Source organism: Lissotriton vulgaris, chromosome 7, assembly GCF_964263255.1.
Source record: "Lissotriton vulgaris chromosome 7, aLisVul1.2, whole genome shotgun sequence".
In the NCBI taxonomy this organism is placed as follows: domain Eukaryota; kingdom Metazoa; phylum Chordata; class Amphibia; order Caudata; family Salamandridae; genus Lissotriton; species Lissotriton vulgaris.
The window spans coordinates 1,427,524,494-1,427,548,703 of record NC_141695.1 but is presented as its reverse complement, the minus strand read 5'-3'; the positions used below and the strand labels follow the sequence as shown (position 1 = coordinate 1,427,548,703).

General features: G+C 44.5%; 1 protein-coding gene across 1 annotated transcript in view; it reads right to left on the bottom strand.

Moving 5' to 3' along the window:
- Window positions 1–24,210, bottom strand: part of DLGAP4 (DLG associated protein 4) — a 554,791-nt gene that overhangs the window by 267,359 nt on the left and 263,222 nt on the right. Inside the window, exon 5 of the mRNA XM_086932203.1 lies at window positions 22,853–23,105. Coding sequence (XP_086788329.1) covers window positions 22,853–23,105 — 253 coding nt within the window. The remainder of the gene's footprint in view (window positions 1–22,852; window positions 23,106–24,210) is intronic.

The following is a 24,210-nucleotide window of genomic DNA, read 5'->3' as shown; positions in this document are numbered from 1 at the left end:
CCATCTTAGATACGGCATCCATTTTGTCTCTTGCCCTCAAGTAGCCAGCGAACGGACGTTGTCCGCTTCGCGACCCTGGGACTCCCAAGATATTTGCGGAAGACACATGTCCTTTGTAAGTGTCTTTATGATGAGGGGGATGCTACTGTAAAGCAGATGGCGCCGCTTGAGGCTCATCTTGCCGCACGGACTTATTGTCTCAGCCGTGCATCTCATTAGGCACGTCCCTTTGATGCCTGTATCTCGTGTTTCCTGATACCTCCCCTTTTACACCCTTTCTGAATTCCCCACTGTCTCCGTCTTCCTCTACACCTGTTCTTGTTCCTATTCTGATCTGTTTTATTGCCGATTGAAATGCACTAATGGTGGGAAGATGGGTTTTTACAGTTGGGAACCGCCAAATGTTTCCGCACTTATGTTCCGGACCTTGCGTGTTTCAAAGTGACCAAAACGACCCCTCTGGGGGATGATTGTGGGAACCGGGTCATAAACTTTTGTGTTCAATGTAACTCTATGGGAAAACTGTGTATAAAAGGAGCGATCCACAGAACCAATTTGAAGCAGTCTCCCCAAGTTGCACGTGTGTTGCTTGCCGTGACTTCTGTGTTCCCTGCAGTAAATAAACCTTGAATCTTTGACGCCGAAGGAAGTGTCCCGTGTCTCTGTGATTCGTACGCCGGAGCAGGTTACCCACGAAGGTTTCAGGTGTTGTGCCCTGGCACCGCTGGGTTCTAAATAACCCAGTCCTTCAGTTGGCGCCCAACGTGGGGCTGCATCAGTGGTACCGGTCCAAGCCCGACGATCGTGAGGAACTTCGTGTGAAATCTCCGAGGGAAGGTGCACCCCGCTTCATCGATCCTGTTGTCGAAATAAGTGGCCCGAAGACTTTTCCCGCGAAGATTCCCGCCTCCTGACGGCTGCGACGGACTGCTGCCCTGACTGTAGACCTGTTTTGGCGCCTGGCGTAGACCTTGATAGAGCGAGACGATTGACGGGCCTTCCCGGTGACGCCATCGATCTTTGAGTTAAGTATTTGTGGGTCGCTCCCATAGTCCTTGGTTGTTGACACTTTAGCGAGTGTTTTTGTTGTTGACGCTGTGAGAGTGTTTTTGTCGATGACACTTTGCTAGCGTATTTTGTCGTGTTGTTTGACGACTGCAGCCGCCAAAAACCGAGGGTTTTGTTCTTTGCTGGGACTTGGTAAATCCCGTAACCCTTGAAGTTTGTGAAACTCGGCTAGTGTGCAAGATGCCTGGTCGCAGTACTTTGTTTAGTTGTTTCAGACCTTGTGGTATGGATTCCCGACTGGAGGACTCGTGTCCGATACCTCCGGTTGGAACTCCCACTTATGAACTGTACAGTAAACATGGGCTAGGCCCGATTACTTTTAATGATTACTGGATCAAATACACGAAGAAGGACGGTGACCTTCGTTGGCCACCTCATGGTAGCTTTGAGGCCCCGATCTTAGATAATCTAGAGGTTAAATTGTTTGAAAGAAAGTCAAGGCCGGCCATGTTTGATGCCTTTCGGTTGTGGCGTAAAGAAGCCCGACAGAAAGAAATTAGACAGACTAAACGAAATCAGCGAGATAATGTTGCTACCATTGTAAAGAAAGCAGAGCAATTTCAGCGTGACAAGGAGGTTAAGGATAAGGAAGTGTTTGATAGACTACAGCGTATGACCGTGGATAAATGTTATCCCGCTTTGCCTACGGAGTCGGAAAAGAAGGAAGAGTCAGTTGAGGATCCCTTAATGTCTTATCTTATGAAGTCGCCACCTCCGTATGTACAGGGTACCGCAGCTCCTGTGGTTCCTGCTGTACCTATTCCTCCGCCTATTCTTCCTGTGCCTGTTCCTCAACCTGCACCCGCTCTTCCGACTATTCCTGCTCCTTTGCCTATTGCTATCCCTACTGCTCCTCCGCTTCCACATACTCCTGCTCCCGCTACTGCTCCTGTTTTGTTAAGTCCTGCTGTTGCTACTGTTTCTACTCCTTCACTTGTTAGTCCTGTGTCCTATACTTCTCCCTCTACTCGTAGTCGTAGTTCTCCTCTTGCGGCTAGCTTCTTTCATTCGCTCGGACCTGTTCATGGGTCCGCTGGTTCCGATGGTCCACAGAGACGTAGTCAGCTTCCCGGTAACAGAGAACGTGTTGCGCTATATAATATGGCGATGGGTTGGATGGTAAACCCTCTTAGAAATCCACCCCGTGTTGTGCTCGACACGTTTTGTCAATTCAATATACCAACCCAGAGATACGTGTTTGATGAAATGTGTAAGTTCCTTCGCGATCAGATATCGGTCGACGCACCTGACGAGGTGCTGACCGCTTTGTCTGATCTACAGCTTCAGTTCTCGAACGGACTGATAGTGGATACCAACGTTCGACGTGCTGTTGAGCGGTTGCTATCTTTCCGTCCCACTCCTATACCTCAAGCCTTGTTTGTTGAGGATGTTGAAAGACTGCCAGACGAGTCTGGTCAATTTCCTATGCGCGAAGTTCCACCGGTTTGGATACCAGCTAATCCTAATACTGCTCCTCCGACATTGGCGCATTTCCAGAGAGTATGGATACATCTCCCATGGAAACGTTCGGAAGTGTTACAGGTGAAGCAGTCTTTGCCCGACCCTCGCAAAAATCCTACAGGGTATTATAAAGAATTATCGCAGCTTGTAGATGCTACGATAATGAATCTTGCCGATATTGATATGCTGTTTGGCAATGTCGTACCGCAACCGGTATGGGCTAAGATTCGTCACGAAAACCACCCGAATGAATTAGGTGGTGCTTGGGCTGCCATTGTAGCGGCAGATGCCGGACAAACGGCTGCTGCTAAACCCGACCAGTTGATTGTCGATCTTCCCCAAAGAATAATAACGTTAATGAAAACTCTTATGCCAGCTATGAGGGTAAATTGGGACAAATTATCAGCTTGTAAACAAAAGAAGGATGAGAGTGTCTCCGATTTCTTTACGAGGTTTGAGGAGGCTTTCATTGATCATAGTGGTCAGGATATGAGCACTGAGGGTGGTCAAAGGTTGTTCGTGGACAAATTTGTCTCTAACTTATTGCCCGATTTGAGCAATAAATTAAAGAATTCAGAGAGTGCGTGGGCCGTTTCTACTTCAGCTCAAATATTGGCCACAGCACAATATTACGAGAACAGAGAGAAAGAAGAGAATGACCGCACTGATAAAAAGACGAAAGAGCTTAAAACTAAAGTGTTGCTTCAACAAGCGTATCCTCTGCGTTCAAATCAGAATGCATCCCAACAGAATAGATCGCAGTCGCAATCGAATCGATCGCAGCCGCGTAATGACTCCTCCTCCCAAAGATAATCGTTAGGGTACAATCAATGTGCTTATTGTAAACAGGAGGGACACATTAAATTCAATTGCCCTGTTCTGAATGATCGCAATAGTGGTAATTCGTCCAAAGGAGGTCGTGGTGGTTCGCATCAGGTATCACGTGGTAGGGGTCGTGGTGCTCAGAATGATCGTTCTGATAACTCATCTAATTCTAATAATTGTTTCGATCAACGTGGATCATCGCAAGGACGATCTGCGCAGTACAATGTAGACGATTATTACGTCGATCAGGGAACTGACGACAGTAATTACTAGGACAGCCAAAGACAAGGAGAGGGAGTGGTATCAGTTCCGGTTGATCAGAGAGGGCCTTACGTCGCAGTTGCTACATCGGGCGTCGTTGAGCCTTTTCTGTTGGACACTGGTGCAGCGAAAAGTTCTATCATGCATTCGAAACTCCCTGGCGCACCTTTGTCTGGCTTAACAAATGTTTCCGTTGGATTCTCTGGCGCCCCCGTTAGCAATCCAGTTTCGCGCCCTTTGCCCCTTACAATTGGGCCACGAGAGCTTCAAGCTCCGTTGATTTTGACTACTGGTTGTGGTGAAAATCTTTTGGGCCTGGATTTGCTTAAACGTCTGTATGCAACTTTGTATTGTTCTCCCGCGGGTGTAAAGCTTACGTTAGGAGAGAGGGTTGTCTCTCCTATGTGCTTGTCTCTCGATAAGCTTCCACCGGAATTGAATTCTCTTCCTGCGTCTTTGTGGGCAACAGGTCCCAATGATGTGGGCCTGCTTGACATCTCCCCGTATGTTGTTCAGTTGAAATCTAATGTGCGATTGCCACGTATTCCCCAGTACCGTATCTCTCTTGATGGTGAACGAGCACTGCTAGCGATCATTTACGATTTGATCGAGAAAGACGTTATTGAAGAGACTCGGGGAAACGTGTGCAACAGCCCTGTACTGCCCATTCTTAAACGTACTGATCCTTCAAAACCGCCCGTTTATCGTTTTGTTATTGATTTACGGGAGGTGAATAAAATTGTGGTTCCTCAATTCCCTGTTGTGCCTGACATCACGGCGCTACTGACTCTGATTCCAGCTTCTGCATCGTGGTTTTCGGTGATTGACTTGAAGAATGCGTTTTTCAGCATCCCGATAGCCGAGGAGAGCAGAGACCTTTTCGGTTTCTCCCTCGGTGGACGTAGCTTCCGGTTTAAGCGCGCTCCTCAGGGCTACTGTGAAAGTCCATCGATTTACAGTCAAGCCTTGAAGGGTCAACTGGATGCGTTCAGGTTGCCGGTCGGTGCGGCCTTAATCCAATACGTCGACGACTTATTGGTGGCTGCTGATACTCAGGACATTTGCAAAATTGCTACGGTGTCGTTGCTGCAACATCTCTGTGAGTTGAATCATAAGGTGTCCCCTTCTAAACTCCAATATTGTTGTCAAGAAGTAACCTATCTAGGTCACTTATTGTCAAAGGAGGGAAGGAGGTTGACCCCAGAGAGGATTGCAGCGATTGCGCGAATGGCTGTGCCAAAAACCCAAAGAGATGTGCGTGCCTTTCTAGGTATCACGTCGTACTGCAGGCAATGGATTCCTAATTTTTCATTGCTAGCGAAACCATTAGTGGCTCTTACGTGCAAGGATGTTTCAACTCCTTTACCATGGACGGAGGAATGTCAGAAAAGTTTTTCTGAATTACGTGATTCATTGTGTTCGGCCCCTGTCTTAGGTACTCCTGATTACAGTAAGCCGTTTACATTATATGTTCACGAGAGGGAAGGTTGTGCTTTGAGTGTCTTAACGCAACCTTTTGGTGGTAAACAGCGTCCATGTGCATATTTTTCCTCGACCTTGGACCCAGTAGCTAGAGCATTGCCGAGTTGTTTGAGAGCAACAGCGGCAGCTGCGGTCTCCATCCGACAATCAGCAGGATTGGTCATGGATAATATGCTTACGGTGATGGTTCCGCATGCAGTCGATACTCTTTTGAATCGTACGAAAACTCAGCACTTGACGAGTGCGAGGTTGTCTGGGTACGAGCTGACATTGCTGGCAAGTCATATTCAGATAAAACGTTGCAATGTTCTGAACCCGGCGACTTTGTTACCAATTAGCTCAGAGTCAGATGAAGTAGCAGAACATGATTGTTACTTGAGGACAGAAGAAGAAACGAAAGGTCGAGTGGACCTTAAAAACACCCCATTGGAAGATCCAGATGGTACACTGTATGTGGATGGGTCATGTTTTAAGTTGCCGAATGGCGACGTGACTACTGCTTATGCTGTTGTAACGTTGAATACTGTTGTTGAGACTGCAAGGTTGAATCAGAATTCTGCCCAAGCTGCAGAGTTGATCGCTCTCACTAGAGCGTGCGTGTTAGCAAAAGGGAAACGTGTGAATGTGTTTACCGACAGCCAATATGCATTTGGCGTCGCACATAGTTTTGGACGATTGTGGAGAGAGAGAGGTTTCTTGACGTCGCACGGTACGAAGATTCAGCATGGACAGCTTGTGAATGATCTTTTGGATGCACTGACGTTGCCTAAGCAGGTAGCGATTGTTAAATGTAGTGCGCATCGTAAGGTGACGGATGATGTTGGTCGTGGTAATGCGTTTGCGGACGAGATTGCTAAAGAGACTGCCCGGAACCTTAGCACTCGAATGTATGTGACGAGTTCGGTTAGGTGGCCTGTAGAGTCGAGCATGTGTGAAGACACTATTGAAAGTGTGAAAGAAATTCAGAATGAGGCCACCGAGACTGAAAAGGCGAAATGGAAAGAAAGCACGGGAAAGTTGGATGCGAATGGTTGTTGGATTGATTTGTCGGATCAGAAAAGATGGTTGTTGCCCGATGCGTATGTGCTGGCCGTTGTGACAATGGCGCATGGGTTAGCACATATTAGCGCGAAAGGTATTTGTAAGTTGCTGTCTCCTGTGTGGAAGAATGATGGTATCACGAAATGTGCTGAACGTCTGGTGAAGAATTGTATGGTGTGCATGATGTACAATCCTGGCAAAGGAACCCCAACTCCTCCTGGCAGTTTTGCTCCCCCTTCATGTCCCTTTGAGGTGATTCAATTGGACTTCATCCATATGGAGCGATGCAATAACCTGAAGTACGTTTTAGTTGTGGTTTGCGCATTCTCCCGATGGATCGAGGCCTATCCTCTCAAAGACAATACTGCTTTGTCTACTGCGAAAATCCTACTGAAGGAATATTTTCCTCGGTACGGAATGCCTAGAGTCGTGTGGTCAGATAACGGAAGTGAGTTTGTGGGAAGTGTGATGAAGAGTGTGTGTAAGGGCCTTGGAATTAATCAGAAATTCCACAGCGCCAATCATCCCCAGTCAGCTGGTTTGGTTGAAGGGTACAACGGCACCCTTAAACTGAAACTAGCAAAGATTCAGGCTACGACTGGTCTTTCGTGGCCTGACGCTTTACCCTTAGCATTACTGTCAACTAGGGCGACTGTACACTCCTGAGTAGGGCTTAGTCCCTATGAAATAGTGTTCGGCCGTCCTGCGAATGTGTGGGGGGTTCCTAGGCCAGGAATGTTCTGTGATCTTGAGTATCCAATGTTGATCGATTACCTTCATGACTTGACTGCTAAACTGAGGTTAATTCACCAACAGGTTCACGACGCACTGCCGACGCAGACGGAGGGTCCAGGCCACCAGCTCCAGCCCGGAGATTGGGTGGTGACGCGGAACTTTTCGCGCAAAAACAACTTGGACCCGAGGTTTACTGGACCCTACCAGGTTCTCCTTGCCACGAGGACTGCTGTTCGTCTCGAGGGACGTAAGAATTGGGTGCACGCCACCCATACCAAGAAGGTCCCTATTCCTTTGCCGGCAGACCCGTGGGTGAGGAGAGGCATTGCATCAACTGAAACAGAAGGATTGCCGGCATTTGTACCTTTCAGCGACGCACAGCCTGTTGGAGAATCCTCAGCGCAGCAGAAAGACTCTGTTGAACAATTGTCATCAAAAGACTCAAGACCAGAACACTCAACTGATCAGCAGGACGCTGTCTCTTCAACGGATCCTTTATTTGATGAGCAGACACGTCCTGGGAAAACCCGATACTTTTTGCGATCTAGCACCAAAAGACTAATAAAAGATCCTGCTTTGCTGTATTGACAACTGCATTATCCCGTTTTCCGTGATCAGTTTTGAACATTCATATTATTGTGATTATTCCTGTGTATATATACATTGAGCTTCGTTCCTTATACTTTTTGCTTCCACAGCTGAGAGACATTGTTTTTCCATATATATATATATTGTGCATTAAGGGCCGTAGGGCCGCGCGCGTACTTCCTTCTGGATAGTAGGTCTTGACGCTAGGTTAAAGACCGTCGATTCCCGGGAACTCCTAGGGATCGACTATTGCTACACAGAACGAAGTGCATCAAGAAACGTTGCGGACAGTCGTAGGGAATGGCATTTTCGAAGCTGATGGACTTGGAAGAAGCTCAAGCTCAAAGATTCAAGTTGCAGCAACTTAGTCGTACAAAATGTTTTATGTTTCAAATATTCGTATTATTTTTGATTGTTTCTGCATTAATGGCGGGTGGGGTGTATTACACAATGTCTTACTTCTTACTTTCTGCTACACCTACTCCTACCCCTGATCCTAAACTTACTACTGTTGCTTCTCCCCATTCTTTTCATGTCTTACCCGAACACGAGCAGGCTAGACGTGCAGAATTCCGCAATAATTCCTTTATTCAGCTCCTTCATCAGCATCAGTTAGTGGTTAACACTACTAATTGTTGGGTGTGTGGGTTGATGCCGCATACTACGGATAAGGGAATTCCATATCTGGTGTTACCGTATAGCTCCCAAGGGTCTGCTCGAGCATTCCAAGCAATGTTTCGAAGCGCACTGGGTTTCCACCCCATTCGAGAACCACGTTCCCCCTACTCTGGTCCTACCTCGTATCAAAAACCTTTGTCGATAGCAATAGAGGATTTAGATAGCGATATCTATGATCCCTCGCTTATTCCCGAAGAAGAGGTACAAGCTTACAGGGTCCTGAGTAGAGGCGAGTATAGTGTGTTCACTAGTGAAAAGCAGCTTAAGAGCTCACCTCCGATATGGGTCGTACCCCACATTGGTAATTTTTGTCTCATAGGTCGTGGCCGAAGATCGAAAGCCCGACTTGGAGAAAGTGCTTGCACTGAAAATTACATTCTGCCGATGGTCTCGTCCCCTGTGTTCCTGGCGGCCAAGGGCACATACTTTATCTGCCATGATCGTGCATATGCATGGTTGCCCGCTGACTTCATGGGCTCATGTTTCATTGCAAATCTGTTGCCTCCAACGTTCACTGTAGATGCAGATTATCACAAGACTAGAGTTGTGAGAGGCGTAATTAGCGAAGAGGATACTGCCGGTCAAGAGGCAGGAGACTTTTTCAAGGGTTTCCTCCCGTTTTGGGGACCTATGGTTAATAGTAGGAACCTGAGACAGATGACTCGAGTGGTGGAATCGACAGCTAACATTACTGCCAGTGCCCTTGGTAATATCACCACAGAACTTCAGGCGGATAGACTTATGACGTTACAAAACCGTATGGTTTTAGACGTGATCTTAGCAGATCGAGGTGGGGTATGTAAGGTGATCCATTCGAGCTGCTGCATTTTCATTCCTGATAATGCTCCGACTGTCTATCAAGCCATCTCTAAGTTGCATAAAATCTCTGAATCCATACACGTGGATGTAGGGGATTGGACGCTGCTTGGGTGGTTTTGGGGCCTGATGTCGACTTGGGGTTGGAAGATTCTGATGATCATCGGAGTCGTTGTGGCGTTCCTGTTCACGTGTTGCCTTTGTGTGCAGTGCGGTCCTGCCTTATGTGGCCTCTGTGCTACAACGTGTATGAGACAGCCGCCTGTTACCAATGGAACTCGGTTGGACAGAGCTATGCTACAGCAACATCTAGATGGTCTGATGAATATCGAGTATGATTCCGACTAGTGCTTGCCTACATGAGGGCAAAAGGAGCGTCTGAGGTTCCGTGACAATTGTAAGTGGTGTTTTGGACTCGCACGAATATGGTCGAGTCTGGTATCTATGAACCGCAAATGACGAGTTTAGTGGGTGTACGCAGTTTCGCTGTGTTAACCTAAACCGTTCGTCTGTTACGTGGGTATTTCTATCTGTACCCACGGGTTCCATCTTAGATACGGCATCCATTTTGTCTCTTGCCCTCAAGTAGCCAGCGAACGGACGTTGTCCGCTTCGCGACCCTGGGACTCCCAAGATATTTGCGGAAGACACATGTCCTTTGTAAGTGTCTTTATGATGAGGGGGATGCTACTGTAAAGCAGATGGCGCCGCTTGAGGCTCATCTTGCCGCACGGACTTATTGTCTCAGCCGTGCATCTCATTAGGCACGTCCCTTTGATGCCTGTATCTCGTGTTTCCTGATACCTCCCCTTTTACACCCTTTCTGAATTCCCCACTGTCTCCGTCTTCCTCTACACCTGTTCTTGTTCCTATTCTGATCTGTTTTATTGCCGATTGAAATGCACTAATGGTGGGAAGATGGGTTTTTACAGTTGGGAACCGCCAAATGTTTCCGCACTTATGTTCCGGACCTTGCGTGTTTCAAAGTGACCAAAACGACCCCTCTGGGGGATGATTGTGGGAACCGGGTCATAAACTTTTGTGTTCAATGTAACTCTATGGGAAAACTGTGTATAAAAGGAGCGATCCACAGAACCAATTTGAAGCAGTCTCCCCAAGTTGCACGTGTGTTGCTTGCCGTGACTTCTGTGTTCCCTGCAGTAAATAAACCTTGAATCTTTGACGCCGAAGGAAGTGTCCCGTGTCTCTGTGATTCGTACGCCGGAGCAGGTTACCCACGAAGGTTTCAGGTGTTGTGCCCTGGCACTGCTGGGTTCTAAATAACCCAGTCCTTCAGAAGAAAAAAGGAGGATTAGTAAGAAAAATGGATAGAGCAAGAGATGCAAAACCAGAACAGAGGAGGGAAGGGAAGACTGGTGTAGGAGAGAGTATGAGATGTAGAGGAAGACATGGGGGAAGTGTGTTAGAGAGGAGAGAACCGAGTGCAAGAGGAAGAGTGGAAAGATGAAATAAAAGGTGAGGAAAAGGAAGGAGAAGAAAGGATACAGATAAGGAGCAGAGATGAAGGGATTGATGCAGAGAGAGGATGACACTGGAAGGACAGACATAAAACAGGACAGAAGTGGAAACATGATAGAGAGGCTCAAGCTTGAGCTGAGGCTATAATAGGAAAGGAGAGAGGAGAGCAAAGGACACACATCGCCTTGCATAGACAGACACAAGGAAAGGTGGACAGACACACTTGGCAATATCTGTGCTCCCAATGGCAGTGTTTGTGTCAGTGTCCAGGCTCTTCTGCATGGGGTCAGTGCTGACAGGGTTAATGGTCTCAAACAAATGGGCAAACATAATTATTTTCACTAATGGGAACACACAATAATAGCCTGGGATGGTTAAAAACTGACAGGTGACCAGCAACCTGCACTCATAAACACTTGAACAAATGGGAACCAAACATATTTTAGTGCACAGTCGGACACATAAAACATAAATATGAGCAGACACACACACTTAGAGATATGCATACATAAACAACACATAGAGTAATGACATGGGCTACAAACTCACAGTGTCAAAAACCCGTGGCATATACATATCAAGTGTAGACAGCTAGGACACAAAAGCATTGATTGACAGGCAGTCGTTCACATAGGAGTAGATTCTGAGACCCATTTACAGATGAGTAGACAAATGCTTTAACAGATTAGCAATCAATATAAATGTACGGCTAAAGACACACTGATGAGCACAAACACTTGCAGAAGAATAGATATACTAAAAAAGTCACAAATGTGAGACAGTCAAGCCCCAAATGTTGTAGTGGATGGAGAAATATGATGGAAGAATTAAGAGCAGCGCGGTTGTTGGCACTGTAGATGTAGATGGTTGGTCTCTGAAAGCTACGGGCCTAGGCCATGGATTGGCTTATATACTGCGGTGAGGATTTTTTTTTTTGTTTGTAAGACCTTTATTGCTGTAGAATATTTTACACTGCCAAGAGCCTACAACCCTGGGGCCGGCGGCGATGCAACATATAGCATACTGTTATGATGGAATTACACAGCCCATCAGCCGACAACCGTAGGTCCGGCGGCGCAGTGGATACCGTTGTGTCTTATTTTTCATGGCATTGTGGTAATATCACATAACAAACTTATAACAATAACTCTTAAACACTGCGGTGAGGAATTAAAGTGGTTCTTTCCGGGGGGTCGCAGCGGGGGCTCCCCGTACCCATTAGACATTTAGAAAAGAGGTCTTTCCGGGATATTGCACATAGATTGTGGGAAGTAACATAAGTAGTTTAAGGGAAAGTTAAGGTCCTTTAAGAGTGGTTAGAGACAATATTGCAGAAGCTATGAAAGAAACTGTCACAACGAACTACACTACTGTGGATGTTCACGATGCATTCGTTGAAATAAGTGATGTGCATTATCATGTAGATAATGAGAAAATGTTTTTCTGGCAGCATTGGCAGTGGTGGTGTTGAAGGACATCATGCTATTGACAGGACTCTACAAGTGATAGCCGAAGAGAGAGTGTAGTAGGATGCTGTCATGGGGAAATTAGATGAGGAACGAGGCAGTTTTTAGTGTGTTGGATGAATAGCAATTAATGAATTTAAATGGAGTTGTGTTGAGTATCAGCCACTGCAGAGCATTCTAGATTGCAGTTATGCATTTGGGGATGGGCACAGGTGCTGAGAGAAGGGATACCAAATATTTGGTTGTGGTCAGCTCAAAAATGGATTCAGGCCTAAAGGTGGCAGTGATGGCAGTAAGGCAGATCTTTTGAAAACAGAAGATGAGAGGCTTTAAGGCAAAGCTTTGAGACATGCCAACTGGAACTTGCTTGGATGCTGATTGCTGGATCACAGTGGTACTGAACAGGACTAGTTGGAGAAACTGGAGGAAAATAAGCAGTGTGCTGTTCTAACGATGCCTAGTGCATTTGCTGCAGACAGCACAAACGTGTTCAACAGCACTTCAGACATCAGGCACACACAGAAAATCTCACATGCAAAAATGAATAGAAAATAGATATAACCATAAACGGGAAATCATACAATTGCTCTCTTGGATGGTGACAATGATATAAATATACCAAAGATATGACAGAACAATCAAAATAAAGACTAGCAAATACCAAGTAGAGCATACTGAGGCACAAGAATGCAAAGCAACACAAATCCACAAGGAGGCGAGTAGACATTTGGCAAACATAGACAACGTTCGAACTCAACATTCATAAATTGATACAAAGGGCACAGAAACTCTGATAGAAGATGCACACTAAGACGACGGAATAAACCCAATCAGTATACATAAAGGCGTAAGAGGCGATCATTATAGACACAGGACTGACACACACACACACATACACCCTCCCACACCTCGACCAGGATGTACCTACTCCCCAATGAAATTATACAAATACAATATTAAAAATATTCATACACAGAAACACTGGCGTTAAACACATATTTGAACTATAGAATATGTTCTGATACCGATGTAGGTAAAACAATTGAACTTGCAATCTGTCATCAACCAGCCAATCACATATACACCCTTCCCTCATCAAGAGAGCAGCCTCCATTCAAATGCAAGTCAGAATCAACAACCTCCCTTTTTCATAACTGGCAGTAATTTCTGAGACAGTGGAGAGTCATGGAGACTGTAACCGTAGTAGCGAATGCCCTCCTCATCATGATGATAACCCACGCCTCATCATCCTGCTTGACCTGTCAGCAACCTACAGCACCGTAGTTCATTGTATCTTGCACAACATACTGTCAACAAACTTGAAATTCAATGATATCACCGTGATTTGGTTCTTCTCTTATGTTTCTGATCAGCATCAATTCAAACTTATGGAAATTTGAGAGGTGACTGGCTACCTGTGATCTGCAGAGTACCTCAATGATCTATCTTTTCACTAGTGATCTTCTGTCTATACGTGGCCCCTTAAAATCGTCCTGGCCAGCCATGGAACCAGGATGGATCGGTAAGGTAATAAAACCCAATCTATCCACGTCTCCTCCGGCACTGGAATTGATAGACTCAAAGTCTGCCTTGTCCTTCCCTAGTGCATGAAGTCCATCATCGATCTCAAATTGAGCCCCATTAAGATTGAGTTCAACCTCATGAGTGAAAGTGCAGGCACACGAAGACCAAGGTTGACTGTCCAAGATGAAGCTATTGACTCAAAATCATAATCAATATCAAAGCCTCATTCAAGAGCTTTATGGAGAAAAAACATAAACTCGCTTCTATCACTTATCCACACTATGGAGGATCAATCCATTGCTCCCAAAAGGTTACTTTAGAACTAAACTATAAGCCTTGATCATCTACGGGAGAGCAGCAACACCCTACTCCCTCTCCTCCCACTAACACTCTACTTAGAGTAGTTGCTCCCTAACTTATACACAAGTTACAAGACCTATGACCTTATATCCATAACAGAACTACAGATGTTCTTCATGCAGACATGCTTCATTCTCAAACTGGAATCATCATGTCCCAGGCGCTAACAAAGCTCACAATATTTGGTTTAAAAACCTAACCTCTTTGGAGACCAGTTTGGCACACACAGGTAGGGCATTCCCACATTGTCCTCAAAGACAAAAAAGAAACAACCAAAAAGTAAGACTTTTTACCTAGGCTATGGTATTACAACCTATCCCAAATAATTCTTCATATATACCTTCCCTACCTCAGAAATGAGCTCAAAACTGATTACATTAAGGAGTTCTTCAAGTACCCTCAATAATCCCCAAGATCATACCACCCAAGGATGTAGGCTGAAGAAAAGAACTACCATATTTTGCATGATCTTGATTTTTTTTCCTCTACCATTCTATTATGTTCATTATTTATTAGACATATTACATTACATATATGCATAAATATAAAAGTACATGGCATAGCACACACACTGTCAAATTGCAGTAGCAGAGTTTGTGAGGAACACAAGACAAAATATGACAATATAGATGAAGAAAAGGACACTGTGACACAACACACAAAATAGCCATCCCCTAAAGCACTAATTACAACTCCCACAAGTGCCAGCATTTGTGAACTGCTACCATAAGTCTTGATGTATGCTTTGCGTTTCCTGCATTTGTGCCCTCACTGCATTTCATTTATTCACGTGGCCGGTCAGGAGCAGCTATTTTAATTAGATTGCACATTACCTATTTTTTTTAACAATCTGCATAATTGTTTCATTTTATCCGCATTTCTGGCTTTGCTAGTCTGTTTTGTTTTAGCACAGTTGCAGGGATGTGTTTGTTTATTATTTCTGCAAGAACTTCTGAACTGGCAGGCGCTGTAGGGTGAGCTGGGGGGTTGGTGATAACGCCGATTTCTTTACTTACCTACCATATCTAATTCCTCCTTTCTGAGCTCCCTGGTCCGACTCGGCTTTGCCAATTGAGTGGAGGGAAGTCAGAGTAGATCCTTTTCTGTACAGCAGCAGTCTAGCTGCGCATGGCACTCACTCCACTGTCAGTTTAAACGCAAGCATGGTACCGGACGCGGAGGCGGCCAGAGGGGCGACACAGGCGCACCAAAGGCAAGCCCGTCTGTGTCCTTCCATACCTGAACTTCACAAGGCACCAGGAACTTTGTATCTGTATGGTCAGTGACTTTTTTTATACACCTTAAACATTACAGCTGAAATTACCTTAAACTACTCAGACCATCTGTTTAACACTGTGCATCTTGCCATTCAGTTAATCTTGAAAGACCATTCTCTTCTAATGCATGTACGTTCTCTTGTTCTACCATTCAAATACAAAGAAATGGGGATAACGTTTCTATAGGCAACCTGCAGCCCAATGCTCCTACAGTCCCTACTCCGACTCCTGTATTAAACCACAGCATTTACTTTCTACGCTGAAATGCCTCTTTCTAAATGCCAGATCTATTCCCAAACATACCATTGAAATCTGGGACCTACTAACATCTAATCAACCAGATCTATGTTTCATCACAGAGACCTGGCTACACCCTTTAGCATTACCCTCCATCGCAATTGCCTTTCCTAATAACTATAAACTGATAAGGCAGGACAGAAAATCCAAACCAGGACGTGGCATAGCTATTGCCTTTCGGAACCCTCTTAGGGTAGAAGTCCTTGACTCATTACTTACCGATTGGGTGGAGATAGTAGTATTTAAAATATAAATTCTTCACAGAGATACCTGGAAACATGCCCTAGTCTATCGCTCTCCTGGCCAAAAGAAAGAGTTCAGTCAAAACTAGCAGAACAGTTAGCACCTTACATTCTATCTACACACAATTTCCTCCTAATCAGGGACTTTAACTATCTCGAGACACAGCCACCGATCCTGACGTACTCACATTGGTAACTGACCTTGAAATGCTAGATCTTCACTTGACCAAGACCGGTCCTACCCATTCAGCAGGACACATATTAGATCTAATTTTTTCTACTCTCATCTCTCTTCAAGCTGACACTCCACTTCCTCTAACCTGGACTGACCATTTCCTAATACATTTTCCGATTACTACCATGCTCACGTCTGCCAAACCTCCAGCACAGAAGATCATTAGTTCGAGAACATGGACGCAGATTACTGTGGAAACTTTCCAGTCTGTTTTTTCTGCTCCCATCTTAGACAATTCACAGGACATAAACTCAGTGTTAACTCAATTTCATGACACCTTTTCACATGCACTTGAAATCTTTACCCCTTATAAGCAACTTCCAACCAAAATGTCGAGGCCTAACACTTCGTGGTACACAGCTGATCTGAAAAATGTAAAAAAAAAAGTTGCAAGAGAGCAATCAGGCTGAAGGTATTTCCTTGTCAACAAAATAGAGCAGTCAGGCAATTACTCTAAGGAATTATTTAACATTGTAAATGACTGCTTAACCTCAAGCCTGCTTAGTAGCCATCCCTGCTTCACAACTACTCTGTGACACCTTAGCCAGCCACCTCCAAACTAAAACGGACAATATTTACTATAGTTTTCATTTAGTGACTAACCAATGGATTACTTCAAACAACTGCATCAGTAATATTGGTAAGATTTGAGCCTACCTCTAAATCCCAGATGCATGACCTGCAGGTTAATGTAAAATCTTGTTCTCCTTCTGATCTCTGCCCCCCCCCCCCCCCCCTATATCACTGCCTCTCTCTCTTCTCTTCTCACGCCATTTATCATAGCTGTATGCAACCAGTCCCTGACTCTGGGCTCTATTCTGAGCCTTTGGAGAGCAGCCCAGGTTACACCAATCCTGAAAAAAATAAAAGCAGCCCGAGCAACCACCTATCACCCCCATATCCCTTCTCCCTCTATTGGGTAACGTTCTGGAGACCCACGTCACCAAACAAATCTCCTCGTATTTGGAGATTTACGGCTTGTCGGATGCCTCTCAGTCAGGCTTCAGACCGCTGTACTGAGACTGCCCTTCTTGCAATAGCAACAACTATCAGGCTATTCCTTGATGCTCGAAATCCCACCATATTGGTTTTGCTACAATCTATCTACAGCATTTCATACCATCTCTCACTTCACTCGGACACATTGGCTTCAACAGATTGGCATCCAGGGCGCTGCCCTTATCTGGCTCAAGGACTTTCTCACAGACAGGGTCCAGACTGTCTCTATTGGCTCCTATCCCTCTAAACCACCCGATTTGACAAGGGGGAGGGGCCCTAAGGGCTCCTCCTTGAGCCCAAAACTTCTTAACATCTATGTGGCTCCCTAGCCCAATTGGTAAAGTCCTGGGGGTTTGATATACTCTCCTATGCTGACAACAACCAACTGGTTATCTCATTTGGGCATGACATCAAGAACATCAAACAGCGATTTGTTGCTTGTATGAGGAAAATAGTCATTTGGATGTCCCAGAATTGTCTTCAACTGAATCGAGGCAAAACTGAGATTCTTTTGTTTGGTAAAGCCCATGTTTATTGGTCGAATAACTGGTGGCCTGCCAAACTCAGTCCGGCCCCTTTGCCCAACAGAACAGCTAGGAATTTGGATAGATGTCTGGACGACACTTTGTCCATGAAAGACCAGATCATTTCCTTCTGCGATACTTGCTTTGGCACACTGGGCCGTCTTAGAAAGTCTTCCAATGGCTTTCTCTGAGTTCCCAGTAGACAGTAATCCAGGTATTAACCAGTCGCCTGGATTACGGCAAGGCTCTGTTTCCAGCCATAAATGAATCTCTGGTAATTAAAATGCTGGGGGTTCAAAACACTGGTGGTTAACAACCTACCTCCACAAACCCCTTTAGAGCAAAAGACTGGCTCCCTATTTAAAAAAAGAGCACTGTTCAAACACCTTTGCCTCACTTATAAATCTAGGTCAGGACTAGGCCAAAAATATCTCCTGGACAGACGTACCACATACCTCCCTGACAGGAATCTAAGATCAAACACTCAACATCTGCTATACCCTCGACGCATTCACACATTAAAATATGGAGGATGGGCATTTTCTCATCTAGCCGGCTTCACTGGAATAAACTCCCTCTGTTTATTTGTTGATGTTCTAACTTTTCTGTTTTAAAAAAAACGTCTTAAAACGTGGCTGTTCTAACAAGCTGATCTCACGACGCCCTCTCATCTCCTGCCTGCTAAAGCGCTGAGATGTCCCTTCATGGACAAGCCACAAGCTATATTAAAACCCAATTAATATAACATAACACGTGCCATATAATGTTTTGCTATATTACACATTTCTACTCAGTCTATTGTTCATATATATGTAGTAATGTATAATGTGTAAAATATTTTAGTGAATGTGCAACAGAATGTATATGGTAATACTTGCATTCATCGCGTGGTCTGTCCTTTTTAAAATAAATAGGGTATATAAGTCTAGCACAGGCATATATTCGGAGAGAGATATCTTTAGTTTTCCTTTGGAGCTTTGGTCAATCTTTGTACTGCAAACATCTCCAGTGAAGGCCAGGAGTTCTCAGAGACATGTTTTCCAGCTTGCGAATGCCATAAGAGTTACAGAGCATGACAGTCGCAAAGCACAGTGGCTGATTGGAAACAACTCTGCTATTCAGTGAAGGTATTCCTTCTCAAGGCCATCTAAGAAAATCATATGGGCACTTTGGTGCTAAGAAGAATTAGCTAGAGGCTGGAAGGGAGGGTGCCTTTTACTGAAAAATGATTTAATGCTATATTTACTGCATACAATCATAATATTGCAATTCTATTTAATATATTTTTTAATAATCTGGTTCATTGCTACGGTTATATTTATTTTTATAATTAAATAGTTAATATAATATGCACTAGAATAGGATAATACCTTTTGTGTTCTTTAAAACCTTTTTTGTCTATCCATGGAGAAACAAGTTTAAAAACTCACTCATAATACAAAGAATTGTGTCGCATCACAGGACTGATTGTTGCCCTATACGCTGAAGTACATCCTGAAGTGAAGTGTGGGAGATTTGTGGGTCACAGTGCACCATACTCCATGGTTTGGGTTGGTAAATTGGCTAAAACTGCGCGTTGTCAGAAGTTTAGGGTGTCTAAATCTGGCTGAATTTAGTGGTAAGCTTGGAAAAAAGTATCAATCTCTGCATCAGAAGGACAGTGTCAGATAATACGTAGGGTGCCGCTGTGAAATGCGCGTAACTCCAGCCTCAATCCACGGGATTAACACGCCTGAGAAGAAGAATCTCCACGTTGAGCTTCACATCACAAGGGATTTAAACCAACAGGAATGGAGATCAGCGACTCAAGGTGATTGAAGAAACACTCAAGCGCACGGCACACTCGGAGAGGAGAGGTTTGTGTGGAGCCACAGCATGAGTAAGGGAGACAGAATATAAATGATAAGACTCTCAAGCAGCAGCAAGGACCACTAGACTATCTTCTGCTAACAGGGAAAGAGACTGGGCACCATATATGTGCTTGCAGCTTTCTCTTACTGCCCATCTCCTGCACTTAGACTGCGATTTACGAATACTGCTACCTGATCTGCCTTCCAGTGTGCTTTAAAAATTTAGCAGCAGAAAGTCATAAGGTGTTGGTGAGCTTTATAAATAATATGTACAGGTCAATCTGTTCTGTGCTAGTGGCTTCCTCTTAGATAGAAGGTTTCAAGCTGGCCTGCCCTATTACACAGACCTCAACCTCAGCGGTACAACAAATAAAACCACAACGCAAAGATACCAGACAGACAACACATGATGTGTGCAAAGAGGTGACAAAGCAATTCCGAAACAAGTCCTGATCTGCAACATACTTTCTACACTACCTTTGGTTTGTAGAGCCTTCTTCTATGTTACCAGAGTACTGACAGAGGAAAAACACATATGTGCTGATACATACAGTCCATGAGAAGGAATAAAGCACTACTTCATTCTTGTATGAGCAGCTTACTGTTATAATTGTTGGTCCACAGTTATATAGCCAATGTTTAATTTCTGATCTCACAAAGTGTGCCACCAGGGGGTTGTAGATCACTATTGCTTTAAATGGATGCAACCCAATCTAAAACACTTGGAAGTTAACAGAAAACTGGAAGACATGGTTTCAGACACCCTCCAAAGGCTCATAATAAACACTGTCAATGACTTTATTAATTTATTTATGTAAAGGTTTTATATAGCGCTGGCTAGACCCAGAGGTATCAGAGCGCTTTACATGAGTATCAGACAATAATTGCAGGTTACATCTTTACAGTGGTTACATAGTTATTAGAGCATGGCAACATAGTGACAAGTAAGGTTGAGACAAACAAAAAGGAACATATAGGTAAGGAGAAAAGCAGGCAAGGGGAAAGATTCCGGGGAAGGGGGGGGGGTAAGAGCAGGGGAGGTAGACAGAGAATGGCGGAGGGAAAGAGGAGGGGACGGTGAGAGACACAGCATGGCAAGAGGAGGGGGAGGGTGACGGGGACACAAACCGGTAGACTTTGCCTGAACGTCTTGGTTACAGTTATGCATGTGGGGAAGGGTAAAAATAAAAAATGATTATTGTACCCTAATGTAATTACATATTGGGTGTCTTGCCTCTTCTTTCTTTAAAGAAAACGCACGCCACAGCTGCATGTGTGATGCACCCATGTCACCGAATGCAGTATGTTAAAGTGATAAGACGTACAACTAAATATGCATACGTTAATTTTGTATCACCAGCCCTGAAGAGTCGTGTTGACTCATCTGTACACGACGAAACACGTGTCGGCTTACTGTGACTGTTCTTCAAGTCTGGATACATTAAAACTTCATCTTGCTGGGACAAGAAAAACACCAAAGAATCTGCTTCTATTTATTGCATTACAATTGTCATTGTACTGTACTTTACCACTCCATTGTAGTTGCGAGAGCACAGCTGTGTACTATTGCTAAGTCCTTGACTTTTTAGACGGTTAAGGGTTTTTTCCGTCTGCTCTTCACGCACTACTCTTTGACTATCAACACTACACACTGTAACGTATCACTTGAGGCAGAGCGCCCTTAAAATCTGAATTCTTTCAAAACCACCATTGCAGATATCACAGACCACTGCTGGCATCTCTACTTGGGACATATATCATGGAAATGAGAGTGACTCGAATACACATATTTCAAGATATTACATGAGTGGTACTCGCCCCATCCAAGCTTATAAAGCAAAACTAAGAACGGACAATCTGTGTTGGAGCTGAAGGTCCTCAGAACGTGACCTGATGCATGAACTCTGGCCCTGTTGTTGACTACTGTGCTACTGGATGGACATAGTGCAATTATTTGATGACAGAAGTGTCTACAACTTACGACCCTCAGCCAAACTAGCCAATTTACATGACACCTCTGGGACAGATGACACCCCTGCCCGTTAGTGAAGATGGGTGGCCTCTTACCTCTTGGTTATAAACATTTGCATAAAAATGGTAGCAGAGTGGTTGACAAAACATTTTCACCTAGCCGCACTCAATCACACAATATATAAGCTCTGTGACCCGACTCAGATGGTCGATCCAATTGATGCAAACAGTGATGGCTACTGAGGTATTCCCCCATATACCTACACATGCGTGAAATGCATACCTTCTTTGGGCTGCCTCATTCCCAGTAACCGCCCCACCACTGGGACGAAGTTTTGTCACTCTCATAGACTTAGGCGATGTCAACACAGAGGCAAGGAAATGTCACAGGCACCCTAGGTACAAACTAACCTCTCCTTCGTAGGGCCTCTACCCTCTGAAACTGCCCTGTGTATCCGTCACATCCAATTCAGGAAACACATCAATCCGCACTCTGTCAACTCTGCACAGAAGGTCCCACCTACCCCATACCAAACCCACTCCCCCAACCCTACCCTAGACCCATTCTTCTTCTCGGTCCACACTCCCTTCCTTCAGAGACACCCATAGCCGATCACTTGCATCTTATTACCACTTATTCATGAACCGAGCACTACAATAAAAAACCTAATCGAACCCTACTTGGTGTAGCTAACCGAATCACAGAACGCTATTTAACAACCATGAGTTCTGATTTAGGGCCATCATTTCTTGTAATACATATGATCACGCTGTACATGTAACATATAAAAAAAGAAATGCTTGTGAACATAATTTATGATCTTCCATGATGTGCCCTATCAGGACTTCTTGTTTTTTAATATAGTGTTGATTTATGTGCATTGATCTCAGGTGGTATACACCTTTCCACTGCCTTGCTCTTGCAAAGATCTTTGCATATTCAGTCACTTAGGACAGAGCAGATTATACATGTGTATTGAAGTGCATAGTATCTGCTATACACAATTGTGGTATAGGAAGCCCTCCATGCATCTGGCTATGCAATAGAGCCCTGGTAACCCTGATACAATGCTGTTGTTTCTGTGCTCTTCTCTGCACCCAATGGGTACAGCTTTGTGCAATGCTACTCAGAATGCTCTGACATAAAGAAGAACAAGGCATACCAAAGTCCTGTTCTCAATAATGATCATTTGCATATAATGGTCCTATCTGAATGTAGCTATGGAAAATACACTTCCATGTACAATGACCTTTTTGACAGTATGGACTATACACCGGGCAACATCAATTATTCGGCAATAGAATAACAAACTATGCCGCACTGTTGACTAAATTACGTGACAAGATAAAAGCATAATGCAGCAAATTTTTTAAGAGTATTATTTTTGCTATTAGTTTCATTTTAGCACACAGGAAGAATGTCTGAGCAAACGTTTCACCTCAGTAGAACCAGGTTGTCAGCTGCATACAGCAATCATCAACTGAAAACTAACTAGTTAGCCCTTGCAAAACGTCTCCTACTGCAGCAGATGGCAACTAAAGTGGCAAGTGCTACAAATCCACAATCATGCAGAAAATGTGCTCCTACATGAATATTAACTTCAGGAAAAATGACTCTTCCAGTCACCCAGTTTCACAGGCCCTTGCCACCCCAGCCCCCAAGGAGGACTCACCCATGCTCTGTTGGAGGCTCCTGTTGAGGTTGATGGCCAGAGGAGGAGACATGGACTGGACCGAGGTGACATCTTCCTCCTGGGAGCAGCCAGCCTGGATGGCTCGGAGGTAGCTGTGGCTCCGGGATCGAAAGAAATTGGGCAACTGTAGATCCAAGACCTCGTTGGTCACTGACTCGGGCTCACTGTAGGTGGACTCACAAGGCAGGTCGTACTGGTCCTCAAGATCGATCTCCCTCACCTGTGGAATGTACTGGACAAAGAAAGGACAAAGTGAGGGTTTTCGCAAACCGAGGAATTGCACCCGTGCATATAGACTTCTGCAGATGAACAAAGACTGCTCCAGTTTCAAAGAGGTGTGTGATGGGACAGAACCACGAGGGGTCGAATTATAGAAACTTTGCAACAGGGTAAAAAAATACAGGGCACCCCTATTTGGACCATTGTTGATGCTTGTGTAGTGGGAAATGGAGCAAAGGGTATAGGCGCCTGAGGGCATATGACACAAACTGATTTCACATTACTTCTCTTCGCTGAACATACACATTTGAAAAAATAAATGTTCTCCACTATTTAAAAGTGAAATAAGAGTGAAAGAAGCTCAATGAAATATTCACTGAAGCATTGATTTGTGTATTTGTTGGTTCCATTCCGTCTTGTGGTGTACGTGTTCTGTAAAATGCCCCAGTATTGACCTGTAACATATGTCCTTGCGGTACATGCCTGGTTTCCATTACTAATTTGAGTATCTGCTCAATCATTCTGGTGAGAAATGTAAATGGAAGAAATATCAGTGTTGAAGGTATTCAGCTCTTTCAACAGTTTGCCTTTAACTCTTAATGGCTATCCTGGTGGCATTTGCTTGGCCCTATTTTTATGAGAGAAAAGTCTGGTGTGTTGAAAAACACTGTGGTTCAATGGTTTTTTCATGTCTACAATGTATGCAACAGCCTTTGCATTATGGGTGAAGCTGTCATTACAAGTGAACTTTCTAGTGTTGGGCGAAGTTCATTGAACTTGTGCTACATCCATGTACAGCGTTGCAGCTTCTTGGACAATATTCTGAAGTTGCCTTCTGTTTTTGATCAATGCCAGGCTTTGTGACAGCCAGAATGTTTTTTCTCCTCAAGGCTACGTTTCCCAGAATCCTTCATCTTGTGTCATATCTCATTACTGATTTCTACATTTCTGGAAAAGGATTAGGACTTGACTAATTTTCCAAATCTGTGCCAGGTTTGTTGGAAGCCTAATTGCTTCTCCTCTTTACTACAGCAACTCCTAGGAGGTCATGTTTGCTGCATAGTATCTGCCCCTGCAGTCCAAGAAAGGGTGAAGGAATCTTTACACCTTAGGTTGGA